Below are 26,716 nucleotides of genomic sequence, written 5' to 3' on the forward strand. Positions count from 1 at the left end.
ATGCAATGCTGTATTGATGCCTACGGAGGCCATTGCGAACACCTATTATAAACAATGTAATCATGTATTAAGGCATGGTTTAACAATGTAATTACGGTATTAAATAAATTTTTTCTTCAAAATTCTTAGGCATTTCCTTATTATGCCTTATACATATTTTCATAAATACATATTCACAATTTTAATGCACAGCGACTTTTTGAACCGTGTTATTTACTAAAACATGATCATTTGCAATTAGGTTATCTATGGTACAGTATTTCGTGAACAAAATACAAATAATCACTTTTAGCTGTTGGTACATATAAAAAGAGCTAACTGTAAAGTATTATTTATAAAAGTACAGCAAACACATGTTTTAACAGTGTTGGTAATTCGTGTACTGCTGATCAGCCAATAACTAATGATGCAGTGGATCTCCAGAGATTTTATTGTCGAATCCCATTGATCGATTCTTGAATCTGAATCCTTGTTGAAGATTTAGTGGATTTGGGATTCAACTTCAACACATCACTACCTTTAATGTATTTTTCTGTAGTGAAAGCAGATATGTAAAATGTAATGTACGAGGTGTGATCAAAAAGTTCCAGGACTGAATTTTTATACATTTATTCATACAACATACAGGTTATCCGAATTTGTCTCCTTCAAAGTACTCCCCTTGGGAAGCTATACACTTTTCCTACCAGTGTTTCCACTGATCAAAGGCCCCAGAAAACTCTTCTTTTGTAAAGCTGTTTAGCAGCTCCGTCGTTTTTTCTTTAATTTCATCAACTGTTTGAAATCTTCGTCCTTTCAGGGGTCTCTTGAGCTTCGGGATGAGAAAAAAGTCTGCAGGAGCCAGGTCAGGTGAGTAGGGGGGCTGGGGAATGACAGTCATTGCGTTTCTTACACAAAAGTCACGGATAACTAATGCAGAGTGAACAGGAGCATTGTCATGGTGAAGGACCCAATCACCACTTTGCCACAGCTCAGGTCTCTTTCTTCTCACAGCATTACGCAATTTTCTGAGGGTTTCAAGATAAACAAAACGATTGATTGTTTGACCTTGTGGAAGGAATTCATAGTAGACGACACCTTTACAGTCAAAGAAAACCGTAAGCATGACCTTCACATTTGATTTGACTTGACGTGCTTTCTTGGGTCTTGGAGAGACTTTTGATGTCCATTGTGATGATTGGGCTTTTGTTTCCACATCGTAACCAAAAACCCATGTCTCGTCTCCCGTAATGACATGATCCAAGAAGCTTTCGTCGTCATTTGCCTTTTGAAGAAGTTCCTCAGAAACATGAATTCGGTGTTGTTTTTGGTCTTCAGTCAACAGTTTTTGTCACAAACTTTGCTGCAACACGACGCATTTGAAGTTTTTCAGTTAAAATTTCCTGACTTGACCCAAATGAAATGTTACACTCTTCTGCCATTTCACGGATTGTTAGTCGACGGTCTGATCGTACGAGAGTGTTCACTTTAGCAACATTGTCATCATTTATTGACGTTGAAGGGCGTCTGGAACGAGCATCGTCGTCTGTGGATGTTCGGCCATCTTTAAACCTCTGGAACCACTGATGGCAGCATGATCGGCTTAGACATTCTTCACCAAAAGCCTTTTGTAACATCAAAAAGGTTTCAGAAAACGTTTTGTTCAGTTTCACACAAAACTTCACACAAACACGTTGCTCTTCTTTCACATTCATTTTCATTAAACAAAAAAATAGCCAAACTCCATAAAAATAATCTCAAACAAACTTTGCTAATGTTACTTTCAGTGATGTTATGATAGATCTGTAAACACAGCTGTGTTACTGTTGAGTCAGGGAATATAGTGCTGCCAACCGCATTGCTGTGAGACATTGCGTTCCCATAGTATATAAAAAGTCCTGGAACTTTTTGATCACACCTCGTAATGCACAAACTGTCAATTTCATTTGGTAAAAACAATGACTGTACCAACCATCTGACTTAATGACCAATGACTGCCATTTTAACAGCCGTAACCCAAGATGCCGATCTTGCTATCTGGGCAGGAACTGACATGAGTTTGGATTCCTGAGGAAGCACAGTCCGCACATGTGGTTGAACATCCAAACTATATAATTAACGATTTAATAAGCAATCTGTCTTCAGCTCTGTTAATAACAGTGCATTACGGTTTTAGTCTCAGTGTAACTATCATCGAGGTTAGTCACTCTTCATGACATTATCACATTTGATATAAAGAAATAACACAAACAAGATAAAACGATAGACAAAAACACAAAACCGAAATCGTGTTACAGTGTGAGACCACCAGTACATAATAGATGTCAAAGAACTTTTGACCACTATATTGTTTTATTGCCCTGTCTTCACTCATCATCATCATCGTCAGACGTTTCCGTTCTCACGGGTCGTCGTCGTACACAGCCTCCTCCACTTTAGTCTATCCTTCCAGGTCTCCTCTTCATCCACCCTGTCTTCACTGCCCTTATAATATTCAAAGTGTAAAATTTAGTAAACTGTAATTGGGTTTCTCAATTAATATACACATTCAGGCTCTGTTTTTTTGTGATTCGAAAATACAAAATTCTTTGAATGTTTCCTTAAATACATTTTTTGTGCAAGTGAAGAATATCAATATTTTCATTAATAGGACTATTGAAAGTGTAATTCTTATTATTAAGATACTGTACTAATTGGAATTTTTTTAACTTATGTATGAATTCTGACTCTTCTTGAGTTCAGCAGTAACACCTTTAGTAGTTAACATCTTTAAGTCACAAGATTAATTGGGAATTCTTATGTGGTGATGACCTTCGCCATAGTCCATGGGTCCATGGGGCCTAGGTTCTGTATTATGAAAATCATGAGTTAGATGACCTGAGAGGTAAGTAAAAAGTTGTAAATGGGCTTAGGTAATTTTCCTTCACAAACTGTTTAAGTGATTAATGATTTACTATTCCTGGTTACTGGCATGAATAGTATAAATTAAAATGTTACTTTTTACATTATAGAGTGGTGGAGGAAAGAGCAGACTACCCTCGGACAGTACAGAGCAGCCTGAGTCAGCCAGTCCTGGGTGCTCTCTTCTCCATCTCCCCTTCAAGCACGCTTCTCTACCCTTTCCAATTACTACTATCAAATGTGGCATTTGCAAGTATGTTTGGTTGTCTGGTGTTTAATCCATTAAATTTAAATTTTAACAATTGCTTCATGGAATTAACCGTTAGTTAGCCAAGGACATGCATAAAGTAGCATTACAATTCACATAAGGTTTTTTTCAAATCTTTTACAGGTACAAGTCTATAATATTAATAGAGTTCAAGCCCTTTTCGGCCTTTATATGCATTGTAGGGGTGTGAAAATGACAGCTGACCACTTGTTTATTTTCTGCCACATTGTCAATGATGACTACCCAGTCTGTGTCTTTTGTATTTTGCAGCCACGTCCGAAAACAGTTGTTCTGGTGTTGCATTCAGATTGTCTCCTGCTGGAACATTTATATAAAATTTAGAGTACAGTTTTGTGTATTTTATTCTTCAGTAAACTTTTATTCTTGATTGTTTATCGTGATTCTTTTTCATAGTTATAAGGGAATAAAAAGACAATGCAAACATATAGTTTCATAGTTTTGGAATTTCAATAATATTGAAAACTTTAAAACACTTTGGCTTGACAAGTCCAGAAAAAATAATTTTTCACAGCTTTTTTGGGGATGTCATGTCCATTTTAATTTGGTTTTTTAAGGGTTAAACTAATTATTTTTCATCCTCTTAGCGTCATAAAAAATGGTTATAAAATACTTGCTCATAATAATAAGTATTATAAAGTGTGTTATGCATGATAGTGGCTGATGAAGTAAAAAAGCATGTTTTTTTGAAAATTATTTGTTATGAAATTTAAGATAAGGTTTATCAAATCTAAACAGCCCTACATATATTGTTTACATTCTCTTTTTAAGAAAGCAGCAAGTACCAGATCTGATGCTAGCTACCATAGAGCCACCGGAGGGGATGTCTGTTATCGGCCGCTCTGGTCTCGTCCATGCATTTGTCTTACGGCAGAAACAGCATGTTCGTGGGGAGATGAATGCTTGTACTGTCAGTGATCATTTGCCATTCATTCAGTTTGATGTTTACAAGCAACTGGTCAACAAGCTCAGAGTTAATGGCATGAATGCTGTGTTTGGTCTTAAGGTAAACAAACTTATTGATCCTTTTGAAGTAAGTAGCGGTGAGAAATTATTATTTTCTCATTGTAGTTAAGTACTTTATAATTAAATAAATTTTGACTTGTTCATATTTCAGAAGAATGTTTGTTTTCTAATTTTTGTCAACCTCTTCATAACATGTAGTAATAGTTAGATTTAGAAAAGTTATTCATTATTTCTCTAATAAGGAATGTGATTTTGAATCGTATGCAGCTTATTCCTTGGACATCAGTTTGTGTGAGGAACTAGTAATGGGTTCTAGTTCATTAATATTAACTTTGTTTCCCTATATTATTGTAAGACCACCATGAAGCAAGGTTTTTTTGTATTTGTTTTATGAATTTAATGATTTTGGGGTAAGCTATTAAAATTTGTAAAAGGATATAGCTGCAAATATCATATTTGTACTTAAATAAAAGGTAAAATTATGTGGAATTGATAATTGAATTTATTTGACAGTTCTCTATAACAATTTGTTTTGAAAAATTACAAAATTCAATGTAAATAATTAAAAACAAATTTTAAATAAGACAGTATTCTTTGATTTTTGGGACATTCTGAGAATATGTAAACTATGACAAATTTATTGAGCATCAAAAGAGTGAACCGAATCTATTACCAAGGTAGCATCTCATAAAAGTGAAGATAGCTTTGTTTTTTGGGAGAGGGTTGAATCAATGTTTTTAAGACTCTTATTCCTTTACTCCTTCCTCTCGAGCTCCACTGAAATCTTGAAGCTGTCCTGATATGGATGCTGTAATCTGCTTCCTATACTCACCTGATGAGATCAAAATAAAATCGAAACAGCTAGAAAATTTTGTACCGTTATGAAACACTCTTTTTCTCTTATACCCACATACAAAAATGTTCAAATCGGGTTACGTGTTCAGGAGAAGTTTATTTTTTTAATTCAAAGTGATGGGAAAGAGGGTATCACAAAACTGGTGTTTCTGCTAAAAACCAGAACTATTTTTCATACCATCACAATACAGCTTCCTATACTACTTATGGTGGAGAATATCAAATAAAACATTTTAATTTTATAATTTGGATTTTACTAATTTTGTACAATATTGTAGATTCAAATTTGCCTGGGAGAGAAGGTGATGGCAGCAGTAGCGTCAGGCACAGGTATGTGTCTGGAGGCTCTACCCCTACCTCCCACCCCTAACATCAAACATGGCGGCTATGAGAGCAAAGACTACACTGCAGTTATGAAGGCGCTACAGGAAAATGTCAAGAGGAACAGAGAATTTTACCAAGTAAATCAAACAAAGGCTACTGGGACTGCCTTAGTAAGTAATGGATATTTTAGATGTTAGTCACATAATCAACACAGTAAACGCTGTCTATAAACTGTGTAAAGCAAATTCCTATGTGTTGCAACTTTTATATATATATATATATATATATATATATGCATTCTTTGATACATTTGGTAATAGATGAATTAATTACAGATTACCTTACCTTATTACCAGTTTACTTAATTTATTCTTTACTTTACTTAATACATTATCTTCCTATCCTTTTTAATGTTGTATTATTTACCAGTTTAAAAGGTTATATCTTGATGATCTTTGTTTGTCACATGCATCATTTGTTGGTTTAATGTGCAACATAAGAAAAATTAAATAGTTAATATTTATAAAACACTAAAAATGCTTATTAACAAACAGTAGTTAGCTAGCTAACCTGTTATATTTTTAACGCTGTTCTAGTCAGTGTTACTTAAAGCACTTGAAACCATACATTTGAAGATTACTTTAAGAAAACTATAAATTAGAAGATAAACTCTGATAATATAATCAATAATCATTATTATAATTGGATATTGGAGCAATAACATGGGAGTACAATATTGTAAAAAATGTGATATTTCATAATTATAAACTTTTACTATTAATTTTTCTTTGCCTGGAACTTAATTTTGTGCTGAATAACAAATTAAACTGAACCCAAAATCAATAAATCAGGTAACCAATAATAATAAAAAAACAAATTTGCCATTAGGTGTTATATATAATATTCGAAAGTTTTGACAAAGAAATAATATTTTTAAAGTAGGAAAGAGAGTCATCTCTTTAGAGAAGCGGTTCTTAAAATTTTTCTTTCCCCGACCCATTTTACCATATACGTTATAGCCGCGACCACCTAAAAATAATTTGCAGCACTGTGAACAGAAATGGGCTGAGAGAGCATATCTGATTGTGAGGTGGTGGGATGGGGGATGTGCCCAAAACAAAGTGGGAGATGCGGAGGGTTGGCGAGTTGCGCAGTGGCTCGAGCACGCATGTCTCTTGTTCTGTTCAGTCACGTATTGTTTGATTTTGTTCTAACTATGGATAAGTTCGTTAAGTGTGCAGGGCCTTTGACTTGATGATCATCCCATGATGATCATCAACAGAAGAAGCGAAAGGTGGAGAGAGTATACTTACGGTTGTATCAAGGATTTATGATGACCGGAAATCGGCCACAGTATGTTATTTGCAACGAGTTGTTGTTGGCAGAAAGTATGAAACCTTCCAAGTTTATTCACCATTTAGAAAGTAAAAATATCCCAGTTTTAAAAATAAGACAGCAGATTGTTTGGAACATAAGTTAACTGCTTTAGATTAACAGAAAAATTCAGTAGTTCAGTTAAGTGGAAATAATATGAGCAAAAGTGCTTTGCTAGCGTCATATCAAGTGGCTTTACGAATAGCAAAGAAAGGTAAGCCACATACGATTGCTGAAGAGCTCATTCTATCTGCTACTCAGGATATGGTTTCGACTATAATCAGCTCGGATGCAGCTAAGAAGCTTTCGAACATTCCTCTGGCAAAACAATTCGGTGGGGAGGCGCATTACCGAGATGGCTTGAAACAACAGGATAATAAAGGATCAGTTGAAAACAAAGTTGCAGAAAAGTGAGTACATTTCCATTCAAGTTAACAAGTCTATGGACGATTCGAGTTTGGCGCAGTTTATGTGCTTTGTTTGCTTTGAAAATGATGGTAGTGTGGAAGAAGACATTTTATTTTTCAATCCTTTACCATGCAACAAGTAATTAATTGTTAATTGCAAATGTTTAAATTGTTCATGTCTGCAACCGATTCGCTTCAAATTGACTTTCAAAAGTGTATTTCAATCTGCAGTGATGGTGTAAAGCAATGACTGGGAAAGACAGCGGATTCGTGAGACGGATGAAAAATGGCATTAGCTACCAAAGTGTTGAACGAAATTGTTAAGTTGGTTAATTTAGTAAAAAGCCGGCCATTACATTGTGGACTGTTATCAAAGTTATGCGAAGAAATGGAGGCATAGTACAAATGCCTCTTGGTTCACACAGAGGCAAGGTGGCTGTTACGAGGGAAGGTGTTTTCTCGAGTGTTCACTTTGTGCTCTGAGCTTAAGACATTTTTTCAAGTTGTGAATAAAGATCTCATCAGTTCTTTTAGTGACAATGAAAGGCTGTTAAAACTTGCTTATTTAGCGGACATATTTCATCATCTAAACAATCTCAATGTTTCCTTGCAAGGAAGAGACAAAACCATACTTTTTCTACAATACAAAGTCAGTTTGTTTTTTTAGGAAATTAGCCGCTTGGTCAACCAGTGTGAGAGAAATATATTTGAAAACTTTGAACTGACAAATGAGCTCATCACATCCCTTGACCAAAGCGATGACGAGATTATCTCGATATTGACACCAGTCCAAACTGGTTACTACTCACTTGCAAGATCTACGAGAGCAGATCCTTAGCTTCATTCCCGAGATCAACACACCGGTTGGAACTGGGTACTTAGCCCCTTCAATGGGCTGGCTGTGAACGAGGCGGTCATATAATATATTTATGTTTACAACCAAAATTTAATATCTAATATGGGTATGAATCAAATTATATCATGGATGTACTGATCCCTAGTTTTAACAGTGGAAATAGTAAATGTAATGTGCATTTGATACACAAACTATTAATTTATTTATTGATTGTTATTTGTATGTTTGAAATTGTATTACTATTAGAATTATTTATTCTACTTTTATCTACAACTCTGATACCATAGAGTTTATAATTATTATTTATTAAGATTGTCATGATGGATAAATTTATAGCTGCATGATGAGTTGAAGTTAGTGATGTAAAGATTGTGATTTCATATATCTGATATTTTATTGATTTTATAAACATTTAATGATATGTGGGATTTAACAGGAAGTGGAAAAGAATACTGGAGGTGAGGCTTCAGACACAGAAGATTCGGATAATGAAAAGCCAGATTTAGACCTCAATGCTGGCAACAAAGATGTAGGATTAATTGTGGTATGTTTTATTCTTATATTACAAAAGTGTTGATGTTTTGTGTTTCAAATTTGGTTATATTCTTTGTAATAAATGGGGTCATTCATAACTAGAATATAAGGACAAAAGATGTTGGAAATTCTATCGGCTTTAATTTTGTATAAGTAAACATTTTTTGTTGGAGCAACCCCTATTGAGATATAGGTGAAAACCCAAAAGAAGGGGCCATTGACCTCTCTCTCTCCCTTTCTTGCAGCCCTAGGGTGGAGGACTTTTAATATGTTACATTACCGGACACAGCGAACTTCATCCCATAGTTGGTGTTTCCACTTATTGTCTTTCCTCCTATATTTCACTCATTGACTAAGCTATTTTTTTGATAATAGGGGGCTGAATAGGTACTAGTAATTGTATTTTTCTTTATTAAGCAGATTCTAGTGTAAAGATAAAATGTTATAAGTTAACAAAGACATTGAGGTTTGTTAAATATATAGCCACAGCTAATAAACCATATTAATTTTTACCTTATGTACTTTGCAAGATACAATTTTAATAACGTTTAACTCTTGAACTCAAATTGCAGTTTTATATTATTGGCAACTGTTAGTATACAATAGTATGATGATGAAAAATGACTTTTTATTGATAAAAGGAGCACATTGTATTTATAATAGTGTATTGTGTACAATGATTTAACCCTCTGGCTGGCGCGCATTTGAGCCTTGACTGGCACCCTGTTTTGAAGCTTCGTGCAGAGTTTTTTAATTTTTTATCCTGTACAATTAATTATTGGAGAAAACACAAAATTGTTATACATCAAATTACTCTGCAGAATACGTTGTACAATATAAACATAATTATAATTTGACTTACCTGAATAATGGTGGATGTTTGATGGTCAGAACTCAAAACTTTTTTTTTCAAAAAACACTTTTTTATATTAGGCTATTAAAAAAAAATTAAAATTAATTTTATTTAAAAATCTAAAATATGCATAATGTTCACTTACTTATGCACAAAAAGAAAATACATAGTTATAAACACTGTTATTTACAAATAAAATTACAATTGAAAAAAGCAAGACTATATACAAGTTGCTGAGTCGCGTCACGCGGAAGTAGTCGGGAGCTTTTAGCGGCCAGTAAAATAACAAATATTCATATATATATAAAAGTGAATAGATTATTAGAAGGTTTGGGATCTTGTGATTAAAGTGATATAACTTTTATGCGATTCGAGCGGTAATTATCGGAACTATGACGTAATTAGTAGACAATGTTTAATGAGTCGTATATTACGACTCTGCCAGTTCACGGCGGGAAAAAAATGAGTCGTAATTTACGACGTTGCCAGCAGGAGTGTTAAAAATAGAAGTGAACAACAGACATTATTTGGAGATACATTAAAAAAATAAACTACCTGCTAATCAGAGAATAGAAATAAACTTCGGCATTCACACATGTACTTAAACTCATTCTTATTTCCAAAGAACTGTAACTTGTTAATTCTGGTATCTAGAGTTTAAATTTTGACATCGCTTTATTCTTATAATAATTTATTATAAATTACTCAAAAATGGCTAGGACAGATATTTGAGTGTCTAACTTCACTCATTAATGACTGGTTACTTCATAGATGTCCTTTGTGTTGGGATTATGTATTAACCCTTTGAGTACCAAGCACTTTTGAGGGGTTGGCGATGTCAGTGCCATACATTTATGACAGATCACCTCTCTCAGTGCCAAGCACTCTTTTGGTGTTTGTGTAGTGTTTAGCTAAATAATTAGTAACATTTAAAAAATAAACATAATGAGATTTTTATTTTATTATGTAGGGGGTCAGTATACTATAACTTGTAATATTTATTTAAATGATTAAACATGTTACAATTTTTAAATAAATGAAATAATACAAACCAAAATTACCTTTTTAAAGTTTTTAAAACTTTAGAACAAAAATTATTATCTTAATACGAGTATATTAAATACAAATTTTGTATTCATCTTTTTATTGTTCCTTATCTACATAAAAACAAAATTTCAAAAAAGTAAATATCTCTACAATTGAGTTTTTTTTTATAGCTGAAACTTTTATATTTGATTTGTGTGTTGTGTTCCACAAAGTCATTCAGAATGTTTTCAAAAATGAACACAATTTATGTTTGTATTGGAGGAAAAGTAGGATATGACTTGTGATATTTATTTGGATCATCAAATTACAAAATTATACAAGAAGTTTAATTTTTAAAATCTTTATGTGTTGATAAAAAATGTAATTAAAAAAATCTTAATACACTTGTATGCAACTTTTTTACTGTCCCCTGTGTAAGTACCAACCAGTATAATTTACCAAGTTTCAAAAAAAGTAAGTATATGTAATACTTAGTATGACTTTTCTTATATATTAGTGCAAAATATTTTAAAATCTGCACTCGCATAACAGTTGTCCCTAATATTTCGCAAATAGTTTTTACCAGCAGTAACAAATTAAATAGATAATATATGTTTATTTTATGTATTATGTATGAAATGAGACTAAGTACAATGCCATATGTCAACATTTAGTAATAAGTATTAGGATAGCATTATGGTGTAGTAGAATGATTTGTAAATAAAAAATTATTTTATTTTTAGCTTAAAACATTTAGTGTTTTAGGGATTTACGATTACAGACATTAAATTGGGCAGTGGAAGTGTAAATAAAATTGTAGGTCATCAGCAACAAGTGGTATGCTGTATTCCTACCTTGCATTAGTAGTACAGTGGTTTCAACAAACACTGCTATTTAACCCTTCTAACCCCGATGTCTGTTTAATATGGATATATACTTTTATATTTTACTGGCCACCAATTTTATCAAATGCTTTGAAATTTCACAAACTTGTTTACTAAGATGTATTGTATCTCTTGCACATATTAGTTCGTAAATCTTTGACTTCATTTTTTGTCAGTCTTTGATAGAGAAATTGCAATTCATCTCAGCTGACAGCTCACTGATTGTCACATAGCTGTATTTTATTACGTTGTGAATATTGTACCTTACTTCAAGTTTTTAGGTTAAAACGGTATAAAGTATGGTAGCTAAATTTTTGTTTGTCATTTATTTGATTTGAAAATGAGTAAAAGGAACCATTCAAAGTCTCCCATCAGTGAAAATACACCAATTAGTAACCTAGTTGCAAGTGGTGTGGATGTGGGCAATGACGACAATTTGAGTGATCTTTCTGAAAACATTTTCTACTGATGTTGTATTAAAAAGATTTTTAATTTTTTAAATATTTGCTATAAACAGTTTTAATTATTTTATCACAAATAACTGGTTTTATGTTAAGTACTACAGATTTTCAAAACTCAAGTTACATTTACTTGCACAGAAATGCCAAAAAGGAAAATGGGAAAAACTTATAAAAATTGATGTTACTCAACTTGTAAATAAAATAGGCCTATAATTTTAGTTTTCTTAGATTAAGAAATAAATTGTACATAAAATGAATAGATATTTGTGTGTAAAATATTTTTTAGCTATATGGTTTTCTTCAACAAATTTGAAATTTAAAAATTGTATTTTATTTTTTATATATATAAATAATAATTTTCAGAATATTATATACGTTATTTTGATTTCTCATATCTCTACACACTACATTTAATAAGAAGTAAAACAAAAAAAAACGTGTTTGATAACTTAAAAAGTAGCCTAGTTATGAGTTGTTTACAAAACTCGTACATTTTGTCTAAAATAGTTTGGTGTATTTTGAACATAGCTTGAAATAAAGGCCGGGATTAAAAGGTTAAGACAAAGGTGAGATGATTGATAGAAATTGTAAAAAACAGGAAATCAAGAACTCTCCCTTGTATGCTCCACTACTTAGTACACTATAACATAATTATTTCCTTCAAAAGGTTAGTATGAAAAGGAGTAAGAGGAAAGTAGGTTACTAGCACTATCTAATGAACTAAGCATGGAAGTATTTCTTTGTATTTGGAAAATAATTTGCTGAGTAATATATGTTTTTCAAGTAACAATGTACAGTACATTATATTATACATCCAATAGGAAGAAAAATTGGCTTAATAATTATGATATAAAATACAAGTACATTTTTATTAAAGGTTATAGCTGAGGAACAATAATTACTGTTCTGATCACTTACTATAAAATAATGTAAATTTGAAGGACACTAATTCAAAAGTAACTTTAAATGTTTTAATTTGATTGTGCAAATATGCATTTTCAATATAATTAAGTAAATCTTTTTGGGGGGAAAACTACTGAAAAAATCTTTAAATACTAGGATACTTTGGTTGGGTATCAAATTAAAGATATTCCCTTTCAGAATTTTTTTAAATTTTTGAACAGTCAAAATACATTACTGAACTGAATTGAGAAAAGTAATTTAGTCAAATTTTAATCTTAAAATTATGTAAAGAAATATTTTGTAGGTTGATGATGAGCAAGACATTGAAGAAGTCAATCAGCTCCTAGACTCTCACCCACCTGAAGGATTCTTTGTGACAGCCACAGAGAGTCTGCCAGGCCTGGACGATCTGGAGGTGGTGAGGAACCTGCAGATGTTCACTCAGATACTTAGGATGAGGAATAACAGTCCCAGCAATCAGCCTCCCCCGCCTATTCACAACGATTTTGACAAGATTTTACAGGTATGGGACTTTATTTTTTATTATGTACTCTTTAGGATGTTTGTCCATGTATAGTGTTTTCATTTCTAACAAATTATACAGCAAAATTTGTTATCCGAATCGTAAACATTACTTGACATTTAACCAGTAAAAATGTCTTATACGTTGAAGTGGAGTTTTACGAGTAGTATTGAAATTGTTAACAAGCTGACCTGCAACAGACTGTTTATGGATTATTTTTATCTAATACAAATCATTATTGTTTACAGGGAGTTTACTACAAAATGAGGCGAATGACTCCTTGTGCTCTTGGAAACTTCAAAATACGCTTTGCGTTACCTGAGTCAGATGATATTCAAATATGTATTGTTGGTAGGTTTTGAAATTCTTTGTTGCTCATTTGTTATAGTTTTATATAATAATACTTTAAATGTAAAATCATCGTATTTTACAAAAGTGTAAAAATTAACATAGTTATTTAACTCCTTATATTTTTACTCAAATTTTGTACTGTTTTAATTGATTTTTTCACTAATCAACAACTAGAACTTCCTTAAAAAGAATGTCATGTTATTAAAACATAAAAATTTGCTAGATTATTGTGTAGAGCTAAGGTACTAAACCTACTGGAAATGAAGATCTATTAACTCATAAATAAGTAGGAGTCTATGAATATTCCATAAAAAAATGCAGTTGCAAATATGTTGAATTGATGAAATATCATGGGTTCATGTCTGGGTTAGTGGTAGGTAAAGGTATGGGATGGAGAGGGACTGTATATCACTCATCCCTCAAATCATTTCACCTTCCTGGCAGTGTGTGATGTAAAGATAACACTCCTATGTTCTTTATAAACCAGCAATCTATTACAATTCTTTGCAGTAAATATAGCATGAAGGGAACTTTTACATTCGCCAGGAAGGAGTAGCAGAAAGTGTCAAGCCAAACTTTTATAGGATGACTAGTAGTGCCATAAGCCTAACTGTTTCCTCTGTATATCAGAAAAATACAACCTGACCTTTCCAGAATCATAGGAGTATTCGACTCACTGATAACTTTACCATCAGTGTGGTTCAGTGGACAATGTTTTCACTGCACCAAAAAATGAGTTGTTGGCTCCTAGTTAGTTCTATAGTATTAATAATTGGTGAAAATATTGGACCTCAAAAGTAATTAAAAAAAAAAAAAAAATTAACTTGTATGAGGAGAATTGTATGTTTGGGTATTGGAAATTGTCTTAAAATAATGACATAATTCAAAGCAAGGCTATAGCAGGGAAATATTTGTTACTTAATTAATTTTTTGTGTTCATCTAAGATACACATTTGTACCTCTAACTACAACTTAATTTTGTTCTTAACAGGGATGGCTCTGGGATTAAACGACAAAGTAAGAAAATCTGTGCGAAGAAGAACTGTAGGAGCTGCTAGTAAACCTGAGTCTGCAAAAAAGTCAGGTAGGAATGAAGATTTCCATGGAACTAATATATTAAGTTTTAAAGACATTTTCAAAGGATCTCATAATAATAAGTAATATGCTTTATGTATATCTAAATCTGAGTAGAATATCCCTAAGATTCTAGTAAAATAATACATTAGTGTCAATTATTAGGCATTGTGTCAATTTCAATAATCAATAAACATATTTCATTATGGATTGGATGATTTAAAACATTTAATTTTGATTCAAAATGCTTTAACCTCAATTCAATATTTAATTCTAATTTTTTATTTTTCTACTGCTTTATAGAGTCATCTTTCACTTTGATGGCAAGGTAATGTCAATCCACCAGTCAAATCATCAGCATTTCAGAATCAGAATCAGTCTTTATTATTACATCAACATAACAATAAAGACGTTATCCACTCAAAAACATGTACGTGCGTTATTTCACTCTTATGTATTTAATAGAGGCATATTTTTTAGTAATTATCTAAACAAATAAACATAAACTGTATTTCACATTGAACTTTGTCTGCTTAATAGTTTCCTTTTTATGTGTAATGTTTGATTAGTAACAGTGTTAGTCTGGGGACTTATTAAAAACTATAAGGCAAGCTTCAAATCCATATCTTACTAAGGTTCCTCTTGTACTTTGGACATGCCATTAGCAATCATTCCCCCCCCCCCCCCCTAGAGGTAGCCGAGAACAGAGAGAGATCTAGAGGGGACTCCAGAAGTCCACACTGATGAATAGTCCACGTCCGCAGGGGAACGCTCACTTAAGCATGCACAACGGGACACATAAAGGGTAAACAAGGTATAACAAAATAGGTAAAACAGTACAGGAGAATGGTGAGTTAGAGAGAGGGTGAGATGGGATAATGAGCAGAGAAATGAATGTGTGTAAAAGACACACAGGAGTACTGAGAGGAGAGTTAGGTCATGAGAGAGAGTGACATCGGCCATTCTGGTACAAACCCACTGCCCGCCGAGCAAAGCGGGTTGTGGTGGATGACCATGATAAATTTAGAATTCAACAATGGTTGATCTCTCTCGTTTGCTCCTTAATTAAATTTAACATGCTTAATTTTAAAGAATATTACTAAATATAAGTAAAACTAAACATATATAATTCATAGTAAAGAAGGCTATTGTTGAGTAACATTTCAAAATCTTATTTACGTTTCTTCTGGAAGCTTCTATTTCTCCCCATATTAAAACAATCTTATCCAATACCTCTTTACATTGTGGCTTGTAACTTGCTGAAACGTTATTCATTTGAATTTTCTGGAAAAAAAACACTAAAACCTGCAAAAAATCACTATTCCTTTAAATTTAAAATACTCATCGTGCAATGTAAAATATTTAATAATATAATAATTGAATTTTTGTTCTATTAAAAATTGTTTTTCAATGTAATAAAACCACTAATGAATAAAACATATTGTAGTCATCACATTTGTATTACTTGCTAGAATTCACCACAGTTTGTATTCTTTGGTGTACAACTCATCTATGCATTCTCTTTAAATTGACATTAAGTGACATCATTGCAGACTGGTTAATTGTAAAGCTTGTGATCTATTTTATATACATCCTAAATTGCTATATTTATTTGTGTTCTGGAAGACTAAAGATGTAAAAAATTAGTAATCTTTTTAAACCTTGTGATTTTTAGTAAATGTAACATTGTTTTGTGTAGATGATGGGGATTTGATCTTTTCTCTTGAAGAAGATCAAGAGTCCAGCAGTGCTCATACATCAAAAAGTGTAAAACCAAGATCTCCTGCTAGAGTCAAACGCCAGTCTACTCATGTAAGTTAGGTTGTAAAATATATTTTGTAATAATAAAAGACTGGGGATTGTATTTTTATACGGTACTTATTTGTGAGGAACGTTTGGAAATTAAATCATTCTTTGAAGAGTTTGTTACTAGTTGATACTAGTTACCAGCAGGTTTACCTTGAAAACAATCTTCTAGGGGCTGATGGAAGGAACACATGCAGGTACACATATTTTACACATAATTAGTTGCACTCAATCTTTGTCAACCAGTAGAGACCAGTTGAAAAATATTTTCAGTGCAATTAAAAATTTCGAATTATGTGTAAATATATGTACTTTTGTGTGCTCTTTCAATCAATGGTCCCTAGAAGATAGTTTTCAAGGTAAGGCTGCTGATTTTACTATCAACTAGTAATAATCCCTGACTTTCAGCCCTTTTAATTCAAACGTATTCCTTGAAGAGTCTGTTTTGTTGTGAAGTAGATGCTTCTTTGGACAAATTCAACATAAAATTATGTTATGATAAAAATATGTTATAAAATTAACATTGATAAGACTTTTGTTGTTTAGAATATAATCTTGATGTGAGGATTCCATGTTAGCCTACTATCTATAATAACTCCTAGATGTGTGGCCACATTAGAATATTTTATACTAATACTTTCCAGGGTAGGTTGATCTTTTTCTTTATATTTTTTCCACAGATTACTATGCTCGTTTTATATATCCTAAGACTCACCATGAGATCAGTTTATGGAAGAGGCTGATCCCTTTTTTTAGCCTCATTTCAGCTGTTCTCATGGTCCACTGGCCTGATTAAACAGAATAAGGGGACAGGAGTTGGTGCAGTACAGTGTCAGTAGTTCTGATAAAAATTGTGTTGTTAAAGGCAGGATTTGAACCTGCATTATCTCTAACTCAGATTCAAAGTCCAATGACAGACCGTGAGGACGTCAGCTCTCCCAGTTGCTTATAAAGTCAAGAACTTTTAAAAAGGTTATTAGATTGTCTAAAAGAATATATAAACTTTCTTGTAGGCCATGTATATAAATTTTGGATGAGTGTGGTTGAGAGTTCTGGAGTTTATAATTGGTGAACGTATATAAACATAAAAAAAGTTTTGTTTTTGAGTTATTGCAATATGCAGATTTCTAGTCAACTATTATAACCCCTTTAGATTTGATTAAAAATGTGTTTATTGTGCTTAAGTTATATCTATTTTCAATTAGTTTGCTGAGGTTTTGCTATAAAAAAATTAAATAGTAAAGTAATTATTTACTTAAATCATCAAAAAGTATCACAACGTCTTTTTGACCTATTAATTGTTGACACACAAGTGTTGCTGGAAAATGCTGGAATTGAACAATACTTAAACCTGCCCCGAATAGTTAAGTAACAAAACATCTGCACTTTTCTGAACTTATGAAAAAATTTTAATATTGCCCTTAAGTGGAATAAAATATTAATTAGTGACAATGAACTGTTTCAGATGCCACCCACGGATCGGTATGGAGTGGACATTACTCCCTTGTCCTATATTCCTGGTGGCCGAATCGAAAGGTACTTGGGAAATCTCAACTTTTTCTTTGTGAGAGAAACATCAGGTATAAGGGAGGTAAGTATTATAATATAAAGTGTTTGTAAACTCTTTTTTGATATCTTGGAAATGGGTTTCTTGGATCAAGACAAACTCAAAATACCCTAAGACTCTAGATTGTTATTGTTTATTTTAATAGCTATTTCTCAGTATTTTGTTAAGTTTAACAGACATCCCTCAATCAAAACAATTAACCCCTTAAAAATTTCCTAATCAATAAAATTCAGTCTGACTACTTCACCAAAATACCCAATCAGCGACAAACAAACTGGAGGAACTGCAACTCATTTAAACTGTACGATTTACATACTGTTGCGGAATTATAATTAGATATGACTTAGTGTTTTACCTTTGGATGTAAAAATAAAAAATGGAAATAATTTTAGTTTCCAAATAGCAGCCTTTTCAAAACGTTATTACCACATTTCACTGATAGAAAATTATCTTTAACGCCCAAGAAAAGAAATATTTTTCATACCTTGTTACGACGTGTAAAAAAAATCACTGAAAGAATTCACTTTTACTGTTAATTTGGCAGCTATGTCCATTTGAATGTTTCCATTAGCTACCAGATAATGTAATGCTTGACAGCTGTAAACTGATAAATTAGAGACCCTACCAATGTATACTTGGAACAACTATTAACCCTTCGTACGCTGTAAGCGGAATATTCTGTCAAGTAAATCTAACTCGAAACGTTCTAAGCGGAATAGATCGCGGAATCCCTGACAATGCAATATATTTACGATAGTTCCACAAATTGCCACCAGAATGCATGAGAGTGAGTGTTCGGTGTTCTAATATGACACGATGTGAAGCGTGACTCATCAAAACACCTGGGACCAATCACAACGGAAGCTTCTGTTTGCTTTGTCAGTCCGCGCCATCGCCAGTGAGCAAGCTGTACGCTCTACGTGGAAATATTCGCGCGTGTCAGTCAGCTGCCGGCGTCCGCTGTGTATTGTTGTTTATTGTTTACAACCTGCTATACTGCGTTAGCTGTCTGTTGTGCGAGGTTATCCATAACGATAATGTGATAAACTATTTATAGTTTTATATTGTTCATATATATTTCTCATCGATTTTTATTGCATAATTATGGTGAATCCTGATGATTCAGACTTTGATGATTTTGTCCTTGGTGCAATGAACACTACCGTTTGTAGTGAAATCGGTGACAACATTATTGCATCTGATCTGGAAGACACTGTTTTGCACAATTTTAGTGATGAGGAAGAGGATATTAGTGATGAAGAAGGAGTGCAACGAAATATTCCAGGTAGGCCTAATCAATGGGACAATGTTTCAAATAATGACCCTGGCCCATCAACAACTATACCTGTATACAATGTCAACCAGGGACCCAACTTGCCATCATCTATAAATGCAGACTCATTACCTATTGATTATTTTGATTTATTTTTCAATGACAATCTGATTAACCTGATTTGTACTGAAACCAACTACAATGCAAACTTGAAAAGAACACACAGGCACTCTCCACACGCAAGGTTGAATAAGTGGACTGAGTTATCTTCAGTTGATCTGAAAGCTTTCATAGGCACTGTTATAAATATGGGAACAACGCCACTGCCAAGACTTGAATCATACTTTACTAATAAATGGGAGAGTCGCACTCAGTTTTATAGGGACATTTTTTCAAAAGACGAATTCTTGAATATTTTTTGGAATATTCATTTTAACCACCATTGTAAGAAATATGACTCAGTTGTTTTATTATCCTAGTAATAGAGTAGCTATTGATGAGAGCACCATCTCTTTCAAGGGAACAGTTAGTTTCGACTGAAACTTTTTGTTTTATCGGACTGTTGTAATGGCTACATTTATGATTTTATCCCGTATTTTGGCAAAAATGACATCGTACCTGGATCTGAACTCCTCAAAACAACCCAAATAGTGAAGTCCGTAATTTTGAAAAATCCTGGAGCACCTGCAAATGGTTTACATATGTATATACTGTTAGGTACTATACCAGTCCCGTATTGGCCAGTGAATTATTGAATATGAACACATATCTCACTGGCACAGTAATGCCAACTAGAAAACAAATGCCCTCAGACCTAAAAGCTACAACCAAAAAGCTAAAAAAAGGCGAGATAATTTCTTAAAGAAATGGTAATATCCTAGTAGTGTCATGAAAAGACAAAAGAGTTGTACATATGCTTAGCACACATGGAAAGGGCAGCAAATCAGATGTTACTGATGTAGCAAGCAGATGGCCCAACAAACCACCAGTTACTAAGCCCAATGTTGTTGTTGATTATACAAAACATATGGGGGCTGTGGATCGGAGTGATAATTTTATATCCTCCTATGAATTCATGCGACGTACCAAGAAGTGGTACAGAAAAATGTTTTTCTGGCTTCTAGAGGTTTGCATTATTGACTCGTATTTGTTATACAAACAAGTGCAAAAAGACAGCCAGAGAAAACCTCTAAGCCACTTAGGTTTTAGAAAGAGTTTAGTGAGAGCACTAGTGGCAGACAAGATGAGAGCTCAGCCAACCCCAAGGAGACGTGGACGACCTTCTCAAGGATCTCCTGAACAGAGACTGAATGGAAAAATGCATTTCATCAAGAAAAGGGAAAAGGGATCAGCAAGATGTGTGGTTTGTTTGAAGAGGGGTTTGAGGAAAGAGACTATATATCTATGTAAAACATGTGACTCCAAGCCTGCCCTCCACCCAGATGAATGTTTTGAGATTTACCACACACAAGTCCAATATTAGTGTGCCTTTTTTATTTTTGTACCATTTTGTTTTCTTTATATATTCCATATTTGTCATGGATTTTTTCTCTTCATTATCTACTACTTTTGTATAAATAATATAAATTTCTGTTGTGCTAATATTTGCTACTTTCAGAAAAGTTTATTGGACTTTATATTGCCTTGTATATTTACATGTATATGTACTTGGAGGTTAAGTGGTAGAGAGGACTTTTAAGTCCTAACTTCGCCTCTGTAAATAAAGTCATTTTTCATTTCATTTCATTTACTCATATGTAAATAAAATAAAAGCAATACAAAAACCATCATGTGTTTTCATCAGTTGCAAGATAAACCATATAATATCTTGGAACCCTTCTGTCACATGTTGTATCTTTTGACAATTTTTCCTTATTATGTTGATTTTTGTAAAATTGAAATTTGTTGCTAGATAAAACACTTCTTATTTAACATAAAAAGTTAGATTGTATGAAAGACACCTATGCTGAATTACGAAACCACAACTAGAACATTTTGAGAATAATACATTTTAGTAAGAAATAAAATGCAGAAAGTAATCCAAACATATAATCAATTCAATTTTGGCACTGTGTACTGCTATATGTGACTATATTAGTAGATACTATAAATTCAGTTACAATTGATATTCAAAAGATTATTTTTGAGTTTTCATTACTAATTGTTGTTAACAATTATTTTTCAAGCTACATTGTTTTGATTTATTTCAGAGTGGAGGTCCAAGTGGGTTTGTTCACAGTTTTGTTGCCGAAGTGTTGGCCATACTTAGAGCACATGTTACTGCGCTTGGAGGCAATGCTTTAGCTGCTTTCTTCCTCAATGAGTGTGTAATTCTTAGCAACCCTCAGAAAAACCATGTAAGTTAACTAAATGATTTATTTGTTATTTTATTACTCAAATAGTGAAAATTGTTTATATTTATATATCAACAACAACTAGGTTCAGTGAGAAGGCCACAACTGTTGTCAAATTAAGTTTAGTCTTCAATTTACACAAGAGACATATTCAGAAAGAAAAGATAGATTTTTGTGAAGGTTACAGAGTCCATGTCTTGCGATTGGGAGCACTGCCACGTGAAGGAAAAAGAGTAAGAATGGGAGACTAGTCATCTGAGTTATCAGTGAGTTGTAAAATTGAACTGTCACCTTTTAAAATCAGCATAATATTCACTACATTCTCCATGAAGGTCATTCAGTGGCTGATACTGATATTTGTATATGTTTCCAACCTGAGGAATGTCAGAATGTAACAAAGCGTATTTATGCATTTAAACAAGGATGGAGACAAAGTGACCAGAGTGCCATCTCTAATTAATTAATGACACATAATATGAATAAACCTTTAACACTTTTAAACTTTTATTTTTCTTATGATGTACATTTCGAAATCAGTGATTTCATCTTCAGGTACAAAATAAGGTTAAGTACCTGAAGATGAAATCACTGATTTCGAAATGTACATCGTAAGAAAAATAAAAGTTTAAAAGTGTTAAAGGTTTACTCATGTTATTTTTTTTTTATTTATAAAACACTTTTTGAGGCTACATCTCTAACATTAATGACACGTTTTAGTGATAAATGGAAGAGAAAGTTTATTTACAAGGTAAAAGGTAAAGAATGTCTTACTTCACCAAATGTAGTTAGGGCTAAGAAGTCCTCTCTGGCCCTTAACCTGGGGTTCAACGGCTAAAGGTGACTTCCGAATCGCCACTAATGACCGGGCAAGTGAGCTGCTTGCAAGGACAGGATAGCTCAGCCAAGCAGGAGGACATTCGACATAGCTTGATTGGGTTATTTGGCAATTACCACCATACCTGCTACACTGTGCCATTGGCAAATTTAGATAGACATGTGATTAATCTTTATGAAATAATTCCTGAATGATAATGATACAGGAAACTTATTTCTTAATTAGTCTTGAAAGTCCTTTCTGATCAACCCAAAACAATTCTTCTTTATTGTCAATAAAAATTGAAAATGCTATAAAATTTTATTTGTTTGAATTTAGATGAACATTTTTATTGTTTAAAAATTCTTTAATTAGCAATAGGCCAATATGACGAAATTTCATTACTTTTCCTGAGTTTTACCACCAACTGTTACAATGGTATCGGCAACATAAAGACCCACGGAATTATTACGCTATACCACCCTTCAAGTAGCACAATATATAATTAAGAATAGTTCTCAATAATAGCTTATGACAAATGATGTACTCTGTCTGACAAGACCAAAAAGTAAATGCCATCTACATTTGTGAAGCTATCTTTTTGCTGACACATCAACAGGTTAATGTATATTTGTCTAAGGCGTAACACCGTAATAAATTGTTTGAAAATTGTAAGAATAAATATTGTTTATGGGCTGTACATTAGGGAAGCCTAATACACAAGGGTCTGGAAAATTCTTATTTCTTTAGAGATAGAAAGAAGTAAAGAAATGAAAGTTCTTCACTTGCTGCCAACTATTTGCAGATGTAGCCAATATAGTTTGTTTAATTACCAAATGTTGCTCCACTAATAAAAAATTGGGTTTAATTTCAACAAATTTCTACTTCTCACTCAAAATGGGTAAAAATGTATTTGTGGCTCAAATTTTATTAAACTCAATATGCACATTCATTTTGGTAAGTATATAATAAATACAAGTTTATCTCTAGTGCATGTTTAATTTCTTCACTTGTTGGAAAAGACAACAGCTTTTTTTCATAACTTCCAGATATATTATATAAAGTAACAATGTCTTAGACACAAATTAAACTTTGAATATACGAGTATTTTATAAGGAACCTATCTGCACAAGTTAAGCTTTTTATCACTGGTCAAGTAGTAACAGTACACATACTGTAATAAGTGTGATGCTAAGAGGTGCTGACTTCCCCAACACGGAATTGACACAAGTATTTGAATTGTAAATATACAGAAAATAATAAGTAAAAGTCTCAGCTTTGACCTTGTTGCCAACTAATTTCTTTCCATAAAATGTAATAAACAATCATGTCCTCTACGACACATTCATGTTTATCTTTTTGGTGTAATAGGAGAAAAATTGAGGAGGATAAAAACCCACAAGAGTTCAAAGATTAAACAATGTTTATATTAGCCAATCCATCTTGTTTGAAATAAAGCAGTTACATGTTTTACTTTGTATTAGGCCTACCTAATGTATTAAAATTCAGATTTATTCCATACTTCAGTGTGGTGCACTCCAATCACATTCATCACCCCTCAAAGCCAAGTTCTAGTTATGCCATGGTTTTGTACTGTATGACAAAATATATGTAAGGTGTTTGTGAGGCAAATTTGATCAATTAATAAGCTTGTTAAGACTATAAAATTTTGTTTCAGGGCCAATGCCTGATAAATGTGGGTGGCGACGTGGTGTTGGTGTCTTATATCGTCTGACCTCATCTTCCTCTCCGTCATTTCCCCTTCTTCTCTTGCAGTTAGCGAGGCAAACAAACTGTGGTTTGGAATTGAATTAGTTCCTCCAAAAAGCAGTCCATTAAAGTACAATTATTATAGACTGAATAATATTGATTTATTTATTTTTAATAACATTTTACTATTTTAGTACTGTCCTGTCCACTTTTTGTGTATATTTGATCTGTACATAATTTTTATTCATTCGTTTTAACATTTTTTACGTAGTAATAGTGCTGTGGTAATAACATAATACGTTTAAATAAGGTGGAAAACATTAATATAAACATAATACTCTTATCCTCTGTTTGTGAATAGTTCAATATTATTGTACCTGTGTTGATAAAATTGTATATATTTTAAGCATAATTCGTATCTGTTAATGTGTATAGTTCTGCAATTTGGACATTTTCCCAGTATTAGGTGAGTTACAGTACACCTGCTGAAAAGCTTCTGGATTGATTGGATTTTTGCTGGTAGCCTCTTGTTATTTGATCCCACAATTTTGCTTTCTTGGTGGTCCTCTTAGTTTATGCAGCATTGATATAATCTAATTCTGTAAAAATCTCAACTAAGGTAATCCAACTTGGATATTTTTTTTCAACAATATTGTTGCCTATTATGACTTTAACTGGAGTATAGGAGCAGGAGTGTCAGCATCTGCAACATTCATAATAGTGATCTGACACTATTTATTTACAACGATTTCTGCGTTCATGGAAAAAGATACCATGTATTTGAATTTTTAGTTGGTGGCACTGGAGGTTGATATCAGTGACAAAATTGCAGGACTCTACAATCAACATAATTTGTAGTTCAGCAAAATAATACTTGTACCTTGTATGTTAAAGCTTCATTTGGAGTATTTGATATAAAATATTGTAAGTACCTAATACTAACAAAGTAGAATAAGATAACCAAAAATAATACTATGTCTAGTTAAGACTGCTTATGTTGTTCACTCATTGTTACATAAATTGGACAATGGTGCTAACAGCTGTATATCTCAACCTTGCTCACAAACACTTTCGACTCCTGAAGTACTTAAGGCATGCCGTCCGATCAAAGGCTGGATTATTGGAGTTTATTGTTTTGGTGCTTAACTGCATTGGTTGCTGTGTGTTGCGTTGTACCTTAATTTAGTTTTGTCAAAAGTTCAATAAACAAAAAGCATGTTTGTGCATTCAGCATATAAAGTTAAATTGTTTTTATTACCTGTAGTCACTTTTTGTTAGTGTATATTTTTGGAGTGGTGAGACAGTACAAGTATTGAAGAATTATTCTTTAAACAAAATAAGTTCAACAGTGATAGGATAAGGATAGCAATGAAGCAATTACCTCAAAACATTTTTGAAGAAGTGTTCTTTTAACAGAATAAATTTAACATATTGTAAAATGGGCTAATAATGTAGACTTTCCTGATATACAGTATTTGAAACTAAGATTTTCGTTTATTTATTGTTATTTTGGTTCACGATATTAAAACTATATCATTGTAACCGATAATGTTTAGTTTTTATGTGTAAGTAATTGATGGACTGTCCGGACAGTTGCCTGCATTTTGACAAGACACAATGTAATAATAACTTACTAGCTATATCACATGATCACTAAATGATTTGATATGTACACAGTTCTGTCTCTACAGAACAAAACTGTTCAGACAGTGGTCACAAGCATAGTGCCTAATGCCAGAGTGCACGACAGAACACTGTAATGTGTTCAATTCAAACAGTAAAAATACAAGTAAAAATATCGTTTGAACAGTTTTATTATAAAAGACAATACATTTTACAAAGGAGAGTACACAGTCGAAACACACCCTCCTTCATGTAACCTTCACAGTTTACAATCTTTTTTGGTAAATATCAAAACATTGTTAAATGCGTGGATCTGACTCTCCATCACATGCCATACACACCAAACCTTGCTCATGACATTTTACCAGACCTAGCATAATAACAAGAATTACAAGAGGGTTGAAGAATTAGGAATATACATGATGTTATTCTTCTCTATGTTGCAGTAATAAACATGTAATAAAGTCATGTTTCTCTAACACTGTGTGGACAGTTGTACCGTATTTCCAAGCCAAACTGAAATGTCAGAAAGTAAGTATACTTTGTTAGTTCTTAGGGTTACTTGGTTGGTGCAATAATAACATCAAAGTCTTCCAGTCCATACCATGTTGAAACATTGCTGATACAACTAACTTCTTGAAATATTACGGCCTTGCTGTGGAGAGTCATCTTCAGACAACAGGTGTTAAATCGAAAGTGCCAAAAATAAGTAGTTGATTAACTATGAAAATAATGTAAATAAATAAACAACTAAATGCTTACAAATTATTTTTAAAAATCTTCAACTTACCTCTACATTTATTTTTGGCAGTTTCAATTTAACATCGGTTGACTGAAGATGGCTCTCCACAGAGGTACTGTGGAGAGCACCTTATTTTATTTTAATATTTGACAGTCTAGTCCAGGGCTGCCCAACCTACGGCCCGCGGGCCGAATCCGGCCCGCGAGTCAGTTTTATGTGGCCCGCCTTGTTGCCAAAACAACCAAATTTGTTTACAAGCATTTGAAATAT

At 32.9% G+C, this 26,716-nt stretch overlaps 1 protein-coding gene across 1 annotated transcript in view; it reads left to right on the forward strand.

Annotated features, from left to right (window-relative positions):
* LOC124361316 (C2 domain-containing protein 5) overlaps positions 1-25,320 on the forward strand; it is a gene marked incomplete at its 5' end in the record, with an annotated part of 43,647 nt that extends 18,327 nt beyond the window's left edge. The window contains 11 exons of the mRNA XM_046815363.1: positions 2,991-3,133; positions 3,938-4,172; positions 5,266-5,481; positions 8,385-8,492; positions 12,914-13,132; positions 13,381-13,483; positions 14,475-14,567; positions 16,257-16,369; positions 17,829-17,954; positions 21,414-21,560; positions 24,050-25,320. Of these exons, the coding sequence (XP_046671319.1) occupies positions 2,991-3,133; positions 3,938-4,172; positions 5,266-5,481; positions 8,385-8,492; positions 12,914-13,132; positions 13,381-13,483; positions 14,475-14,567; positions 16,257-16,369; positions 17,829-17,954; positions 21,414-21,560; positions 24,050-24,106 (1,560 nt within the window). The remainder of the gene's footprint in view (positions 1-2,990; positions 3,134-3,937; positions 4,173-5,265; positions 5,482-8,384; positions 8,493-12,913; positions 13,133-13,380; positions 13,484-14,474; positions 14,568-16,256; positions 16,370-17,828; positions 17,955-21,413; positions 21,561-24,049) is intronic.
* Between the last annotated feature and the right edge of the window lie 1,396 nt (positions 25,321-26,716).

The sequence above is a fragment of the Homalodisca vitripennis genome, chromosome 4 (assembly GCF_021130785.1).
Source record: "Homalodisca vitripennis isolate AUS2020 chromosome 4, UT_GWSS_2.1, whole genome shotgun sequence".
Lineage (NCBI taxonomy): Eukaryota > Metazoa > Arthropoda > Insecta > Hemiptera > Cicadellidae > Homalodisca > Homalodisca vitripennis.